The 19,023-nt window shown below is 43.8% G+C and overlaps 2 protein-coding genes across 3 annotated transcripts in view; both read right to left on the minus strand.

The window, feature by feature from the left end:
• LOC126381270 (uncharacterized) overlaps positions 1–19,023 on the minus strand; it is a 321,493-nt gene that overhangs the window by 175,846 nt on the left and 126,624 nt on the right. The window lies entirely within an intron of this gene.
• Positions 6,924–16,539, minus strand: LOC126381280 (uncharacterized). Its single transcript, XM_050030776.1, has 3 exons — positions 16,026–16,539; positions 8,042–9,729; positions 6,924–6,929 (listed from the first exon to the last, which is right to left on the minus strand). The coding sequence occupies exons 1-3, from the start codon at positions 16,537–16,539 to the stop codon at positions 6,924–6,926; spliced, it is 2,208 nt and encodes a 735-aa protein (XP_049886733.1).

The raw sequence follows: 19,023 nt of genomic DNA on the forward strand, positions 1-19,023 counted from the left end.
ATGAAAGTGCTCAGCCAGTAGAATACAATGTACTATATAAAATTAAAATCCAAGATGGCGGCCTCTACAAAATGGCGGATAACTTAGGTTTTATCAATCCCATCAACATGAGTATCAAATGAAAGGTCTCAACAAGTAGAATACAATTTACTATGCAAAATTGAAATCTAAGATGGCCGCCGCTACCAAATGGCTTATAACAATTTTTTATCAATCCCACCAATATGGGTATCAAATAAAAGGGCTTGACAAGAAGAATACAGTGCACTATACAACCTCAATATTTAAGATGGGCGCAGCCACTAAATGGCGTATAATAATAAGATTAAAATTTAGAAATTGAATCTGGGATGACGGCTGAAAGAAGAATGTTGCCTTTAATACTATCATGGGCTTCTACAATACATAAAATGCAGGGCAGCACTGTGGATCACGCAGTCGTATACTTAGGTGCGAAACTGTTTGAAGAAGGTCAAGCCTACGTGGCTCTTAGTAGAGTAAGATCTTTGCAGGGACTACGTATAAAGGAGTTGGACTGCAATAAACTAACGGGCACGAAACATTGCAATAATGAAGCACTAAATGAATTAAACAGAATGCGAAATAAAAACTAAAAACTAGAAAATAAAAATAGGTAAAAAAACTTCTTAAGTTAAACGGTTTTATGTTAAACACTAGCTGGTACCCGCGACTTCGTCTGCGTACTTTTAATTTGAATGTTAAGGATTATATTAAAGGAACGGTATAGATTTGGGTATTATTTATTTATTATTTGAGAATTGTGGAGACCGAACTGAATGCAGCCCGCGAGATCACTGCGACCATGTCAGATCTATTGTGACCTAAATCCCTACATTTAAAAATTCTCCTCTAGACCGATCCGTTCGAAGAGATCCAACGTCTTTTTGGGAGAAAGTTGCACGACTTCCTGGGGATCCATTATGTAGTCCCCAAGTGTACGGCTTCTACTATGTATGAGAGCCTCACAGCTGCACAGCAAATGTAGTGGCGTCTCATTTTCCCCTAAATAGAATCTGCATAAAGGAGACTCGGTCAGCTCCATTCTGTGTATGTGCTTATTGAGTCTGCAATGCCCCCTTATTAAAATCCTAGCCTGCCCCCTAGTGAGAGTAACGATTTCTGATGAGAATTTCTTAGAAAAAGGTCTAATCAGCTGCTTCGAATGTTTCAGGCCAACTGAGTTGGGCCAAAATTCCTTGGATTCATTTCCTAGTCGCACCCCCAGATGATATCTAGAGGTGCTTTTCGAGATCCCGCAGAAGGGTTCGGGTCCGATTAGACTTGTTCCCGATCTCTCTCTCCGAATCCGATCCGATCCGAATTTGAGGCCCCCAACTTATTCAGACTATCTATACATTCTAGAATGAGTAATGAGTCTACTTCAGTCGCCGCCACTGCCTTAAGAGCAGCCTGGCTGTCCGACAGTATGAGAATGTTACTGTTTATGTTCCCCAAATTTTGGTGCACACAATCAATGATGGCATACATCTCAGCCTGAAAAACTGTGGCGTGTGCCCCCATGTTGGTTACCCTCTTTCGCTTGGGGCACTTATATACCCGCCCCTGAAAGCCCATCTCGCTTAGAGCCGTCGGTAAACCACACCCGATCCGCACTGGGAAAGGGCGAGGGTAGAGTTCTAGACCACTCCTCTCTCTCTGGTATTACCACCTTGAAGTAACTCACAAAGTTATGAGTCCCGACCATGACGTCTGAGGGCATCGCCATAACCGGGTCAGTCATAAGGTCCTCTTTGAGTTTTCTCATGACAGTTGATCCCCATGTCGTCTTACCCCTTTCCTTAGCTCGGAGCATAGCGAGTCTAGCTTCCCCGATTATGTACAGATGGAATGGACGCAGGTTTAGTGCCGCCTCCATTGCCAAGGTTGGTGTGGACGACATATCTCACGTTATTATCATGCAAGCCATTCTTTGGACGCTGGTTAGGTCCGTAATGTAGGTCCCAATAGATGCCTTTTTGAACCATGCTGCACAGCCGTACGCAAAATATCCCATACAAACTTTCAACCCCTATTTTAACCTCTGCATTCCTTTTTTTCGCAATAAAGGCCTATGTTCTTTCTCAGGGTCTAAAGATTGTCTGTGCCAAATTTCATCAAAATCGGTTGAGAGGTTTAAGCGGAAAAACGTAACAGACAGACAGACAGAGTTACTTTCTCATATATAATATTAGTAGGGATTCCCTAAATTATGGCGCCTACCTACCCTCTAAGTTAGAAAAGTGATCAAATACTAACTTGAAGTCTTAGTAACACTCAGTTTAAAAAAAAAAAAACATCAAAATCATTTTAGTAGCTATGGCGTCATGCGCTTCTTGACACGATCACGCTAGATTTCCGCGGGAATGAAGCATTTTCCCGCCGTAAAAAGTAGCCTGTGTCCGTGCCTAGGATCCTATCTTTAAATAAACCACGTCTTATAAAAATCTGTTCAGACATTAAGGCGTGAATGAGGTAAACTTTTAAAACAAACGATTAAAAATCACTAACTTAATTAGTTTTCTGCCTACTGCCTACGCCTTAAGTGCGATAGCATGAATATTAATAGCCCACATCCTTTTCTAGGTAGGTGGGTACTATCTATCACCTAACTAACTTTCATAAAAAATCCGTTCAGCCGTTTAGGCATGATAGAGCAAAACTCCCAGCAAAAACCATAAAAAATCACTAACTCAATTCAGTTTTCTACTTACTTCCTAGCCCCTAAGTACGATTACGTGATCATTTTGATCTTATATCCGTTTTTAGGCAACCATCTATTACCTCACTAAATTTCATCAAATTTCGTTCAGCCGTTTAGACGTGAAAGAGCAAAAGTCCCAACAAAAACGACAAAAAATCACTAACTCAATTTAGTTATCTGCCTACTGCCTACCCCCTACGAACGATGGCGTGATTATTTATAGCCTATGACCATTTCTAGGTTATCATCTATCACCATAACAAATTTCATCAAAATCCGTTCAGCCGTTTAGGCGTGAAAGAGTAACAGACAGACAGACAGAGTTACTTTCGCATTTATAATATTAGTATGGATACATTGCAATGTTTAAGCTAAATGTACTAAAAACTAAAAAAAAATAAAATAGATACAGTCGTGGGAATTATAAACATATGCATAGACTAGACTAAAATAAAACCGTGGGGCACGTCAATGGTCTACAATCGTTGATTAAAATGTTTGTTTTGTAATGTTACACTATAATTAGGCAGTTGTTCAACCGACAATGATGGACGTGTGATAAGTAGGGCTAGAATGTGGAAACAAGCTAGCAAGCTCGATTATAAGCGAGTTTTAGGGTTTCATAGTGGTGAGCGAGTAGTACTTTTATCATATGTTTTGTCGATTAAAGACAAACTACGAGCAGTGAAACGATTCCTCGCCAGCCAGCAGTGTGAATATCCAACGATAAACTAGTTGAAACATCTCTTTTATTTACATGGAGTGTAAAACTATTGGAATTTCCATGAGCAAGAAAATAGTAAGTAATTTCCTCACCGTCTGCGGGCCAACTGCCTAACGACGAATTAAACGATTCTTCTATCGCACATTAAGTCGATAATTTGTAGACAATTGACGTGCCCCACGGTTTTATTTTAGTCTAGTCTATGCATATGTTTATAATTCCCACGACTGTATCTATTTTATTATTTTTTGGTTTTTAGTACATTTAGCTTAAACATTGCAATGTATGTTTAACATAAAACCGTTTAACTTAAAAAGTTTTTTTACCTATTTTTTTACTTACTTACTTACTTACTATATTGCGGCAAAAGAAGACCTAGAAACCCTACTTAACACAATGAACACAGTTTTTGAAAAATACGACCTTAAAATTAATATAAGTAAAACCAAAATTCTAACAATTTCCAAAACTCCAAAAATAGACAGCCAAATAATTAAGTTAAATAATATCCCGATTGAAAATGTAAAGAACTTTAAGTATCTAGGCAGCATAATAACGAATGACTCAAGATGTACTTTAGACGTTAAAACCAGAATAGCAATGGCAAAACAAGCTTTCCATAACAAAGGGTGCATATTCAAGGCTAGGATTGCCAAATCTATCAGAAAAAGATGTGTATGGATGTGAAACTTGGATACTGACACAGAAGGACAGAGAGAGCCTCGAGGCCTTTGAAATGTGGTGTTGGAGGAGGATGGAAAGAATAAGTTGGACAGAAAGGGTTACAAATGAGGAAGTGCTAGTAAGAGTAAGGGAAAAGAGACAAATACTGAGAATTATTGAGGACAGAAGAGGCAAGATGATTGGACACCTAATAAAAGTTTTATAATAAGTTTTTTTTCCTATTTTTATTATGTTAAATATTAGTTTTCAATTAGTTTATTTACGGAGGCGAAGTGACGCGCCGGTGCACAAAAACCGTAATGACATTAGTTGACAGCTGCGTTCAGGAAGCGGGAAACTAACTTTTTAAACGGTTTTATTTAGCTCACCCCGTTTGTTTTATTCTTGGGTCAAATTTAGTAATTCAAATTTCACCCTCTTCCTGTCAACCGATTAATCTGAAATTTTGTATACACTTTGGATTTTGGTGACAATACAATTATGTTTATTCATTATCATTATAAATCCAAGATGGCGGCCGCTACAAAATGGCGGATAACGTAGGTTTTATCAATCCCATCAATATGGGTATCAAATGAAAGAGCTCAACAAGCAGAATACAATATACTAAAAAAAAATTAAATCCAAGATGGCGGCCGCTACAAAATGGCGGATAACGTAGGTTTTATCAATCCTATCAATATGGGTATCAAATGAAAGTGCTCAACCAGTAGAATACAATGTACTATATAAAATTAAAATCCAAGATGGCGGCCTCTACAAAATGGCGGATAACTTAGGTTTTATCAATCCCATCAACATGGGTATCAAATGAAAGGTCTCAACAAGTAGAATACAAATTACTATGCAAAATTAAACGGTTTTATATTTAGCTCACCCCGTTTGTTTTATTTATTCTTGGGTCAAATTTAGTAATTCAAATTTCACCCTCTTCCTGTCAACCGATTAATCTGAAATTTTGTATACACTTTGGATATTGGTGACAATACAATTATAATAATTCATTATCATTATAAATCCAAGATGGCGGCCGCTACAAAATGGCGGATAACGTAGGTTTTATCAATCCCATCAATATGAGTATCAAATGAAAGGGCTCAACAAGCAGAATACAATATACTAAAAAAAATTTAAATCCAAGATGGCGGCCGCTACAAAATGGCGGATAACGTAGGTTTTATCAATCCGTCGGATAACGTAGGTTTTATCAATCCCATCAATATGGGTATCAAATGAAAGGGCTCAACAAGCAGAATACAATATACTAAAAAAAAAAAATCCAAGATGGCGGCCGCTACAAAATGGCGGATAACGTAGGTTTTATCAATCCTATCAATATGGGTATCAAATGAAAGTGCTCAACCAGTAGAATACAATGTACTATATAAAATTAAAATCCAAGATGGCGGCCTCTACAAAATGGCGGATAACTTAGGTTTTATCAATCCCATCAACATGAGTATCAAATGAAAGGTCTCAACAAGTAGAATACAATTTACTATGCAAAATTGAAATCTAAGATGGCCGCCGCTACCAAATGGCTTATAACAATTTTTTATCAATCCCACCAATATGGGTATCAAATAAAAGGGCTTGACAAGAAGAATACAGTGCACTATACAACCTCAATATTTAAGATGGGCGCAGCCACTAAATGGCGTATAATAATAAGATTAAAATTTAGAAATTGAATCTGGGATGACGGCTGAAAGAAGAATGTTGCCTTTAATACTATCATGGGCTTCTACAATACATAAAATGCAGGGCAGCACTGTGGATCACGCAGTCGTATACTTAGGTGCGAAACTGTTTGAAGAAGGTCAAGCCTACGTGGCTCTTAGTATAGTAAGATCTTTGCAGGGACTACGTATAAAGGAGTTGGACTGCAATAAACTAACGGGCACGAAACCTTGCAATAATGAAGCACTAAATGAATTAAACAGAATGCGAAATAAAAACTAAAAACTAGAAAATAAAAATAGGTAAAAAAACTTTTTAAGTTAAACGGTTTTATGTTAAACATACATTGCAATGTTTAAGCTAAATGTACTAAAAACCAAAAAATAATAAAATAGACACAGTCGTGGGAATTATAAACATATGCATAGACTAGACTAAAATAAAACCGTGGGGCACGTCAATTGTCTACAATCGTTGATTAAAATGTTTGTTTTGTAATGTTACACTATAATTAGGCAGTTGTTCAACCGACAACGATGGACGTGTTATAAGTAGGGCTAGAATGTGGAAACAAGCTAGCAAGCTCGATTATAAGCGAGTTTTAGGGTTTCATAGTGGTGAGCGAGTAGTACTTTTATCATATGTTTTGCTAGCGAGCTTGCTAGCTTGTTTCCACATTCTAGCCCTACTTATCACACGTCCATCGTTGTCGGTTGAACAACTGCCTAATTATAGTGTAACATTACAAAACAAACATTTTAATCAACGATTGTAGACAATTGACGTGCCCCACGGTTTTATTTTAGTCTAGTCTATGCATATGTTTATAATTCCCACGACTGTATCTATTTTATTATTTTTTGGTTTTTAGTACATTTAGCTTAAACATTGCAATGTATGTTTAACATAAAACCGTTTAACTTAAAAAGTTTTTTTACCTATTTTTATTTTTTAGCTTTGGATATGAGCTTTGAAAATTGTGACGATGCTGGAGCATAAGATGTAGACTACACTGTTAATACCTCTCGAACAAGGAGCGAGTATAATTACTTCCCATGCGTCACCGGTCAAAGCCGAACGTAAGTAATGGAATTTTTGAATATTATCGTGTCTTTACAACTGTGAATCAAAGAGTAATAAGTATCACGGAACTCCAGCCACTGATCATAAGAACCTCCGAAGGATGGTAAAGATATTGTAGGTAGTTTCACTAAGTTTCGCTTAGAACAAGTTTGACCTTCCGATGTTATCTGCGGCATTTAACACACATTTACATCTCGACAAATTGGCCTCAAACGTCCCTCTCATTTAATTCTTCTTCTAATTTATCTAAATAAATAAATAAAAAATAAAATATGAATTTATTTCTGTAAATCAGTTACAATTATTGGACAGGTCTCCCCAGTAAGTAATCAGATACTTGTGTTGGGAATGACCCGCAACTTTTTTTTTTTTTTTAGCGTTGGGAAATGCTTTACGCATACCACGCCACCCGGGGGGGCGACGTGGTTATGTGGGACTCCCCGGGTGTTGCCACCCGGTATACCCACTAAAACCCAACGGTGTTCCTACTTTTCCACTGTGGTGCCAGGACCCGGGAATCGCCGAAGCATTCTTCCGCGACCCGGCAGTGGTGGCCTGTCAGGCCTCGCCTCGTCGTGAGTGGCGTGCGCGGAACACGCACGCAACGCCTACTCGAGCCAGTTGAAGGTTGGAACGACAGACTCCCCCGAGTCTGCCGCCCGTGGCTCCCTGGGTCTCCCCCTTATGTGCACTCCTCCCCTAGTCCAGTGCACACAGGGTGAGACCCGCGTCGGTGTTTGGGCGAAAGATGGCCGACATCCGCCCGCCATCCCCGCCCCGCTCCGCTCATCCGAGCGGCGTGCGTCGGTGGTGGAAGTGAGCTTCCACACAAGCTGGTCTGGTCTCCCGCCCCGGTCTCCCAGGACGAAACCGAGACCATCACCACACCCACAGAGCCGTCAGTTGGTATTCATGGGCTCAGTACCAACTCGTCCCGCGGCCTGCGGGCGGGAAGGTCGCGAGGAGGCCTGAGGGCCATCGCGAACCTTCCGCTTGTTCCTCGTTTGGGCAGTACATTTTGAACTGCCCAATCGGTGCTCCGCCGGTCTTCTCGCCGCCTCGCACACTGTGCAATGCGGGGTAGCGGAGCACTGTGAGGACTGGTGGCCGGTTTGGCCGCATCGGAAACACTGGGTGCTCCGGTCCACCTCGGACTCGCACATGGCGTGCGCATGTCCGGTTTCGTGGCATCGGAAGCACCGCAGCGGACGCGGCTCCAGCACCCTCACCTGGACAGAGGTCCAGCCGACTAGGAGGCGACCCTTAGCTACCCTTTTAGCAGCTGCTACAGGGCAGCTCACCATCAGGGAGCCCATGCCACCCGCGCCTTCGCGAATGACACCGGTCCTGATGGCGTCCGTCGCACATCCGCCGGCCGTGGCCACTGCCTCCACCACCTCTTGAACGGAGACGGAGTCATCCAGGCCCACAATGCGCATGTCTGCGCGTTTTATGGGCCTGGAGACTTTCACCACGTCCCCGCTCATCGACTCCCTGAGCTTTTCAGCCAGGGTGTCGGCCTTCTCGGCGCTCGTTGCGCCCGCGAGCTCCAACACTCTCGCGCCGGTCACCGCCTTGCGGATCCTGAGGTTGGTTATCCCCAGGCTCTGGAGATTCACCTTGGCCTTGGCCGTCCTCAGGACATCCGCATAGGTGGTTCCCCCCTCCATTGCCGCCGGTTGCAGATGCAGCACTACCGCCGCTGTGCGGGGTGTGCGCATCTTGGGCACCTTTGGGCGCTGTTGCGTGGGAGCCGCCTTCTTCTTTCGGCCTTTGCCGACGGTGGTCCAGCCGTCGCCGGCAGACCCGGAAGGCAGGGGTTGGGCCTCGACTTGGCCGCCGTTCCCTCCCTTCTTCCCTTTCTTCCTCCCCCTGGGACCCCTCTTCCTCTTCTTCTGGGGCTGTGTGGAGGATGGGCCACTAGCAGCCGCGGCTGGGCCTTGAGAGGCCGCGAGCGGCGTGGCACGTGTGGTGCCGGCTGCGGTGGCAGTCGCCTTCTTGGCTACTGCTGCGGGGGTCCTCGCCGAGGCAGCGGGGGTCCTGGCCGCAGCAGCGTAAGACTGCGCGTTTTTTCGGTCCGCCGCTAGCGGGGGACGCTTCGTCTTGGGAGGCAGGAGCCTGTCCTCGAGACCTGCCAGTTTCGCATCCATCATGAAGCCCACCTGGCTTATGATTTGCGCGGCAAGGTCTCCATCGGTATCGGACATGGCTCTACTGCACTCGCGCAGCGGCGGGTTTGTCCTCTTCGCCAGTTTGGCGCTTGCAACTCTTGGGGCCGGCTCCGGGAGCGGGCTCTCAGAGACAGGCAGGGTCTCCGTTGGAGGTGCAAGCGCTGGTGCTGGCGGTGTCATACTCTGAGATGCGCCCAGCGAGTCCCTCACTTGGCGCATCTCCAGCCGGAGTGTCTCCATCTCCTTCTTCTGCTCGTCGATCGCTTTCTGCAGGCGAGAGTTCTCGGCCTGCAGTTTGCGCGTCTCCTCGCTCACCGACGTGGAGCGGAGAACGTCTAGGACCTCCATGATGAGCCTGGTGGAGTCCCTTAGGGCACGGACGAAGGTGCCCTTTAGTCTGCCCGATTTGCTGGCCACGTTCTCTATGACCGCGGCAGCATCCTTCGCCTTCTGGTAGAGACCGGCGACCGTCTCTGTACCAGGTGCTGGGGCGGGATTATCTCCTGCCACTTTCGTCATTGTCTCCGGCGGTGTGCCGGAGCTTCGAAGACCGAAGACCTTTCTGGCTGATTCAGCCACCGCCATTTCAGCCTCCAGCATGAGCTCTTCCCGCCTGGCGCGGTTGAGCTCAGCCTTGGCCTTGGCAAGACCTACTGTTAGGTTTTCTGTAATTTTGTGCGAATTTGTGTTGCCTTCATATGGCAACACTAGGAGAAAGGGTATAAAAAGGCGTGTTTGTCTTTCATTGGGGTTCTTTTGATTCGAGCACGCATCGAAGGCAGACGTACCATTTTGAACACGTGTACACTTGTGTTTGAGCACGCGTGCGTTTTGGAAATTTAGAGTAAGTAACCAATATACTTATTATTTATTATTTCAATGGTTGTTTTATTTATAGAGCATGTACCTGAGGCAGCTTTATGTATATCCAGGTATGCGTATGTTAGTTAATGATCATGTTACCGTGGTCTTATTACATTTCAGAAGTGGGATCGTATCCATATGTGTTAATCAGGATACACCGTTTTTGAGATATTTTACTTTGGAAATATATCTGTATAAATATATACATATAGGGTTATCTGAAGAATATTTACATGTTCCAATGTTTTCGAGTTCCAGATTATGCCTCTTGAAGACGAGATCGTTCCACGAAGACGACTGACGAGCCGAGACGAGCCGAGCCGAGCCGAGCCGAGCCGAGCCGAGACGAGCCGAGACGAGCCGAGCCGAGCCGAGACGAGCCGAGACGAGCCGAGCCGAGCCGAGCCGAGCCGAGACGAGCCGAGACGTGCCGAGATGAGCCGAGACGAGCCGAGACGAGCCGAGCCGAGCCGAGACGAGCCGAGACGAGCCGAAACGAGCCGAGACGAGCCGAGACGAGCCGAGCCGAGCCGAGCCGAGCCGAGCCGATACAAGCCGGGAGCGCAGCCGAGCCGAGCCGATACAAGCCGGGAGCGCAGCCGGAGAGAGAGCCGGGAGTGCAGCCGGAGAGAGACGTCGCTTCACGCGTCGGCACAACGAGCGACACAGCCAACGACGTCGCGGCGAAGGGCAGGAGGTGCGACGTTCGTCGGCAGCTAAGGGAATAGAAAGGTCAGATAGCCCTACATTTTCATCTAAAGATGTTCTTAATATTGTTGAATCATTAGTTAACTTAAGATCTTAACCTAATCCGACAGCAGTCGCCACATCACATCCTTCCAGTAGTATTATGAACCATGTTACCCGAATTTGGACCCTCATCGAAAAGTCAAAAGATTGATACTTGGTTAAAGGAAGTTAATGAGTGTGCCACTGTTTACGGATGGGATGAGAACAACCGTTATCCACTTCGCAATGCAGAAACTGCAGGGGTTGGCCAAAGTTTGGTATGAAAGCTTCAATTCTATTGTGTACAGCTGGGCAGAATGGCAGCTATAGTGGTTAGACGCATTTCCTTTTGAACATGATTATGGCCAATCCCTGGAGGATACGCTTAGGCGAAAGAGTAGGTTTGGTGAACCGCTAGAGGTTTATTATTATGAAGAATTAGCTATCGTGAACCGGTGTGACATCGAAGGGAAACGAGCCGTGGACTGCATTATCCACGGATTAAGTGACAAGACAATTAGATCCAGCGATAAGCGTTACGATGTACGCAGCCTGATCAACTCCATTTTCCGATGAGTAATAAGGAGAACCAACCGCCGCCCGATCGCTTTCATTTTAATAAAACAAAGTAGTCGACTGAATCCACAGCGGGAAGTAATAATGACAATAGGGATAAATCAGTTAAGACTTCAAAAAAAAAATTCAAGTTACAAATTATTTTGTTTTAACTGTAGGGAAAAAGGTTACCCGTATCTTAAATGTCCCAAACCTTTGGTCCAATGTACAGGATGTCGTAGGTTCGGTCATAAAATGGAAACTTGCAGAGTCCCTTTTTTTTTTGAAAACCGTGATAATCTAGGTAACATTCCTAAAATCATGCGCATACTTACCTCTAAGTCGGGCTCAAAATATTTCAATACAGTTAGGGTAAATGACACCTCTATGATATCGTTTATAGATTTCGGTAGCGAAGTTTCGCTCATAAAACAAACAACGACACTGATTTTGGGGTAGACTTGTGATCAATCCCCGACTCCACTAAAAGTTTTGGTAGTGATTTTATTTTGTCCATGGGCAGGACACAGGTTAATTTATGCATCGACGGTGTTAGTGCGGATGTTTTGTGTCACGTGGTTGACAGTAATCTGCTCAATTGTCCGATATTAGTAGGACAGTCCTTCACCGAACAGAATCAGGTGCTGGTATTCAAGAATGCCAACGAATTGAGGTTTTATTATGATGATGAATTCCCTTTTGCTAACAGTGGTAGTGGTGATACTGCGAGTGTAAAGGTCGTCTCCGCTTCATGCGCAAGATTGAGTGGAGAGGCGATTATCAGAGCTCGTACTGATGTTGTGATTAATTGATATGTTAGGCTTAGCGGAAGAGTCGTGGGGAAGCCAAACCGAGAATTCACGATAGCCGGCGGGTTATACAAAGTAGAGGAAGGTCAGCTCTTTATTCATATTACCCCATTGTCAGCTTTTGTTATATTGATGAAGGTGATATTATGGGTGGATGAAATAGAGTTCAGATTGTCAATCATATTTGTACATCACCCACAGACCTCGTTGGCGAGCATTTAGGTATAGAGCCTAAAGATGTTAACTTTAGCAAAAACGCTTGAAGAGCCACATAAACGACGTCTATTTTAACATTTTGAACGAATACAAGCATTGCTTCGCGCAATCATTAGAGGAGTTGGGATGTACAAATATGACTGAAATGAAAATTGAATATTGAGCGTCCTGTGGTTTACCGGCCTTACATATTGTCGCACAAAGAACGACAACAAGTAAGAGAAATGGTTGGTGAGATGATGAATGCGGGGATTGTACGAGAAATTGTATCGGAATATGCGAGTCCAATTATGTTGGTTCGTAAGAAGGACGGTAAACAAAGGCTCTGTGTTGATTATAGGTTTCTGAATTCAATGACAGTTAAGATAAGGTACCTGATGGCAGTGATTGAAGACGAGATTGCTCGATTAGTGGGGCAGGCCTACTTTATAACTTTGGATCTGGCATCTGGATACTACCAGGTGCCTATTGCAGAAGAATCGAAACCCTTAACTCCCTTTATCACCCCAGACGACCAATATGAATTTAATCGTATGCCGTTTGGGTTGGCTAACGAACCAGCTGTATTTCAAAGGCTGATGAATAAGGTATTGGTTTCCGCTAGGTTCTCAGAAGCTACTGCTTACATCGATGACGTATTAACTTATGAAAAGGATGTAGAAGAGTGTTTGGATAGGTAAGAAAGGGCTCTACAGTTGATAGAAAAGGCAAGCCTAACTCTGAATTTGGCAAAATGTAATTTCTTACAGCAGAATTATTAACTATTTGGGTTATGATATTAGCGCTGCTGGGGTGCGGCCGGCTGACAAAAAGACACAGTCAGTGTTTGATGTTCCTCGTCCCACCAGTCCACATTCCGTCCGCCAATTTCTGGGACTAGTAGGATATTTTCGGAAAATTTATAAGGAATTACGCGTCTTTATCACATCCGTTGAATAAGTTGCTCAAGAAGGATGTGGAATGGTGTTGGACTGAGGAACAAGAAGCCGCATTTGTTGATCTCAAGAGTAGTCTGATAGATAGGCCAATCTTAGCCATTTACGACCCGACCGCCGAAACACAGTTGCACACTGACGCCAGTGAAGTGGGCGTCAGTGGAATATTGATGCAGCGACGTAATGGAAACGACACCTACCATCCCGTAGCGTACTATAGTCGCCAGACATCTCCAGAAGAGAAAAGGTTTATAAACTTGAGACTCTTGCTATAGTAAGTTCGCTCAAAAGTTTCGGGTGTATCTTCTGGGTCAGAATTTCAAAATCATGACCGATTGTATTGCGTTGCGCTCCATGCTTTCCATACGCGATTTGGTTAGATGTATTGCCCGCTGGTGGCTGTTTTTGCTTTTTGAATATCGTGCTGGCACGAAAATGACGCACGTGGACCTTCTATTTCGGAACCCAATTGAGGATCTTAGTTCAATGGAAATTGACGCTGGTCTTTACCCGACGGTTATGTCAATCAATGAGGGGGACAGGTTGTAGACTCTTCAATTAGGTGATAGTGAACTGGGTCGCATTCGGGAATTTCTTACCACTGATATTGATGCAGATGGGTTAAAGTACATAACAGAAAACTAATTCAAATGAGGGCCTATTCCACGTAAACGAAAAGTCGAGGTGCCTTTTCACACCCTGTACATCAATCACCTTGGACCTTTTTGTGCGATCAAAGAGAGGAAAACTCTTACCTATTGGTAGTCGTAGATGCCTTTACGAAATTTAAATTTATCAGGCCAGTCAGAAATACCAAAAACAGTTACAACAACGCGAGAATTAGAAGATATTTTCTATACGTTCAGAAACCCAGATCGAATTATTAGCGACCGCGGTACTTTCTTCACATCGTACGTGTTCAAACGTTTTGCTCGGATAAAGGTATTAGACACGTGTTGAACGCAGTTGCAAGTCCTAGGTCCAATGGACAAGTAGAGCAGTGTAATCGCACGATGTTAGGGTCGTTAACTGCGCAAAATCTTAATTTTGACAAGAACGTCTGGGATGACAAGATAGGTAGAGTCCAATGGGGCATGAACAACACCCGTCGGAAGACAACGGGACGGACTGAGGTAATGTTTGGACTTCAGATGGATGCGGAAATTAATCCTATGTTGAACGAAATAGTATGCGAAACGCAAAATTATACTTTATTGTCAGTTCGGGAATCCCTTAAAGATGTAAAAATTGACGATTCAAAGTGTAATAATGTTACCTACTGAATAAACATATTTTTGAGTTTGAATTTGTTGGGATTGATGACTACTTCATTTAACAAATCGAATGTCACCCTGGATTCACGTTAATGATGATAAAGAAAGTAGTGATGAAGATGACTGATTGTGTCATTATTATATACAATCAAAAGAAAGTAAGTAGAGGTACTGTTTGTTGGATGAAACTGTAAGATGTGTATTTAGTAATAGCTTGAGAAGGAGGGCTCATAGCTATTTAGTTAAGGTGACTTTCAATTTTGTGAGGAGGGTTCAAAATTATTTTAATTATCGTATATAAGAAGGAAGGGTTTGTATACGATAGTTACAAGTGTGAGAAAGAAGGTTCACACTCAATTGCTTTGCAATAGTTCGTGAGAAAGAAGGGTTTGCGAACTATTGCCAACTTGAATAGCTTTATAATGTTATGATTATTTTAATTATCGTATATAAGAAGGAAGGGTTTGTATACGATAGTTACAAGTGTGAGAAAGAAGGTTCACACTCAATTGCTTTGCAATAGTTCGTGAGAAAGAAGGGTTTGCGAACTATTGCCAACTTGAATAGCTTTATAATATTATGATTATTTTAATTATCGTATATGTATAAGAAGGAAGGGTTTGTATACGATAGTTACAAGTGTGAGAAAGAAGGTTCACACTCAATTGCTTTGCAATAGTTCGTGAGAAAGAAAGGTTTGCGAACTATTGCCAACTTGAATAGCTTTGTAATATTATGATTATTTTAATTATCGTATATAAGAAGGAAAGGTTTGTATACGATAGTTACAAGTGTGAGAAAGAAGGTTCACACTCAATTGCTTTGCAATAGTTCGTGAGAAGGAAGGGTTTGCGAACTATTGACAACTTGAGTAGCTTTATATTATGATTATTTTAATTATCGTATATAAGAAGGAAGGTTTGTATACGATAATTACAAGTGTGAGAAAGAAGGTTCACACTCAATTGCTTTGCAATGGTTCGTGAGAAGGAAGGGTTTGCGAACTATTGACAACTTGAATAGCTTTAATGATTAGAAAGAAGAGCTGATGTTTCACCCCGTAAATGTGATTATATGTCGTTGTACTTTTAGATTTTAAGTGAAGCTTTGTAACTGTTCTCGATGAGTGTGGAATCACTTGGCCCGCCGAATGTTAGGTTTGAACATTAGACGTTTTGTCTACGTGCATGAGGACATGCACGACGTCAGGATGGACGAATGTTAGGTTTTCTGTAATTTTGTGCGAATTTGTGTTGCCTTCATATGGCAATACTAGGAGAAAGGGTATAAAAAGGCGTGTTTGTCTTTCATTGGGGTTCTTTTGATTCGAGCACGCATCGAAGGCAGACGTACCATTTTGAACACGTGTACACTTGTGTTTGAGCACGCGTGCGTTTTGGAAATTTAGAGTAAGTAACCAATATACTTATTATTTATTATTTCAATGGTTGTTTTATTTATAGAGCATGTACCTGAGGCAGCTTTATGTATATCCAGGTATGCGTATGTTAGTTAATGATCATGTTACCGTGGTCTTATTACACTACGTACTCTCCGGTTGTAGGAGGGCGACCTCTACCTCTCTTGGCCCGCGCCCTCATGACGGGTGAACCGAGCTCCGTTACCGGAGCTCGGTCCCCCTCGTCAGAGGACGGGTCCGAGAGCACAACTGTTTTGCGCTTGCGCCACAGTGTGCCCTCTGGGAGAGAGGATAGGCTCTCCATGGAGCAAACGGTCCGTAGACTGCTCGTTTCATCCGAAGATGAAACGAGGCTAGGACCGGTCCGCCTTGTACGTCTCTGGGCTTTTGGCCCAGGAACAGCACCATCAGCACTTCGTGCTGGAGTCAAATCCGTGGTTGGTAGGCGCTCCAACACCACCCGCGCTTCGGAAAGCGCAGACGGTGTTGACGCGCGAGAGTCTTGTCCGGTGGGGGCGTTTAACGCCATGTCTGTCTCGGGTTGACGAGAGCTCTGCGAGCCCACGAAGCGTTCGCAGTCCCCCCCACATACGAATGGGGACCTTGGACCGGATTCACCGGTTTCCCGGCTGCCGGCGTGGGTAATTTTATCTTTCTTGAGCGCTTTTTCCATTTTTAGCTGAACCTCAGCAGGCGGTCTCTTTTATTAACCAGGGTGAGCTCCCTGGGGTGCCCTAACGGCCTGAGCGTCAGACCATACAGCCCCTCGCCGGGCACCACAAACTTAGGCTTACGGTGATTTTTCAGAGGTTGTCTTCCTCGCGGCCCCCTCCGCTCAGTGCGGAGGCGGCCCCCGTTCCAGACAGCATTGCGTCTGGGCTACGGGTCGGGCCGACGGTGGCCGAAGCCATTGCCCGGCATTGCTGCCGGACCCGCCGCCCCTGCCAACGGTGGGGCCGAAGCCCCTGTCATCTGGCCGGAGCCAGAGACGCCGTCGGATAGTCGCCCTCCTGTGTCCACTCTGCGCACCACCTCGTCCCTGCAGAGGGCCACGAGCGAGAGCGACTCCACCACGCTGTTTTGGTCCGCGCCGGCCGAAGCCGGTACCCCCCCCATTACTGGGAGGGCATTCCCCTATCCGCCACCTGGGGACGCGCCCGATGGGAGATCAGCAACTCCACACGGGGGAATGACCCGCAACTTCCCTTAAGGCTAGGTAACATAACATAACATAACAAATACTTTATTGCACAAACAGGAAAAAACAAAATACAAAACAAAAGAGAAATAGAATTAGTACAATAGGCGGCCTTATTGCTAAGTAGCAATCTCTTCCAGGCAACCTTTAAGTATAGGAGATATTGAATATTAGGTAATATAGCGGGATAGTGCAGCATGGGAATACTTGTGCATATAAAAATAAATACACTTTTGACTACATAAACTACATAATAATAATACACATAATTATAATTGTTATAATAAATAAATATCACTACTTAAACTACTACATATACTATGGAAGAAAAGGAGTAGATAGATTATGAAGATGAAGAGGAAATAGAGGTAAGGAAATGCGCCTTGACTTGCCGTTTAAAGGACTCCAATGACGAAGCTCTCCTAATGCTTTCAGGCAGAGAATTCCACAATCGGACGGCTTGCACCGTGAAAGACTTGGAGTAGAAAGTTGAGGAATGGGAAGGAATATTTAGAGACAGATTGTTGGATGAACGGAGGTTGCGGGTAAGAGTGGAAGAATGAAAGACGAAGCGATCTTTAAGATAGCAAGGAGATTTAGGGTTAAAAAGGACGGAATATAGAAGGAACAGGATATGGCAGTCTCTCCGACGATAAATCGGTAACCACCCAAGCCTCGCACGGTAGTCGGAAACATGATCAAACTTCCGCAGGCCAAAAATAAATCTTATGCATAGGTTTTGTAATCGTTCAAGTTTTGCAACTAGTTCCACAGAGAGATCCGGGTAACAAAGGTCCGCGTAATCTAAAATAGGCAGGACGAGACACTGTGCTAGAGTGATCTTGGTTTTGGTCGGCAAGAGGTTTTTTAGACGCTTTAGCGACCCGTACGCGGCAAACACCTTCCTGCTAACTTCCGTCACCTGAGGTTTCCAGGAGAAACACTCGTCAAAGATAATGCCCTGATTCTTAACAGTATGGCTATACGGAACATGTACACCGTCAAACGTTATAGGGGGCAAAGTATTAAAGTCAATTCTAGACACGAACCAGCGACTTCCAATTATAATGGTCTGAGTCTTGGTAGGATTGACCTTTAGGCCATAAGAGTGGCTCCAGTCTGCGATGCACTTTAGATTTTTGTTGGTCACCTGTATTGCATCAGAGAGATCACACAAAGGAGCCTGAGTATAGATTTGAAGATCGTCTGCATACAAATGATAGGGAGAAGATAGTGGAAGAGTAATTGAATTTATGAAAATAGCAAACAGGAGTGGAGACAACACGCCACCCTGCGGTACACCAGCAGAAGTGTCGCACCACGTAGAGAAGGTGTCTTCAATACGTATGCGCTGCCGGCGCCCATACAGGTAACTACGAAACCAGTCAACAACTGTTGGAGATACGTTAAGTGAAGTCAACATTGCCAACAAGATATCATAATCAACAGTATTGAACGCATTGCTAAAATCTAGCAGCGTCAACACAGTCAACTTCTGATTTTCCATTCCCAGTCGGATGTCATCGGATATATTAACCAAAGCAGTAGCAGTACTATGACCTGGACGGAAACCGGATTGAAAAGGATTTAAAAGGTTGTTCATGGAGAGAAAATGAGTAAGTTGGTGATGAACAAGCCTTTCCAGGACCTTGGATAGGAAAGGTAAGATGGAGATTGGGCGATAGTCGGAGAGGGTATCAGGATGGGACTTTTTTGGTAGGGGCATAATTAGTGCTTCCTTCCATGCGGTTGGAAACACACCAGAGGAGACGGAGTTATTTAAGATTTGGGTAATGACGGGAGATATGATGTCGATGAGAGGGACAATCATAGTACGACTAATGCAGTCACTACCAGTGGCATTCGATGAGATGGCAAGTATATTCTTTTTAACATCACAAGCAGAAAATTGACTTATGTGAAATGGTGGAAAATTTGGTGTTGGCAGGGAGGAAAGAT

Source organism: Pectinophora gossypiella, unplaced genomic scaffold (assembly GCF_024362695.1).
Source record: "Pectinophora gossypiella unplaced genomic scaffold, ilPecGoss1.1 Pgos_42, whole genome shotgun sequence".
In the NCBI taxonomy this organism is placed as follows: Eukaryota; Metazoa; Arthropoda; class Insecta; order Lepidoptera; family Gelechiidae; genus Pectinophora; species Pectinophora gossypiella.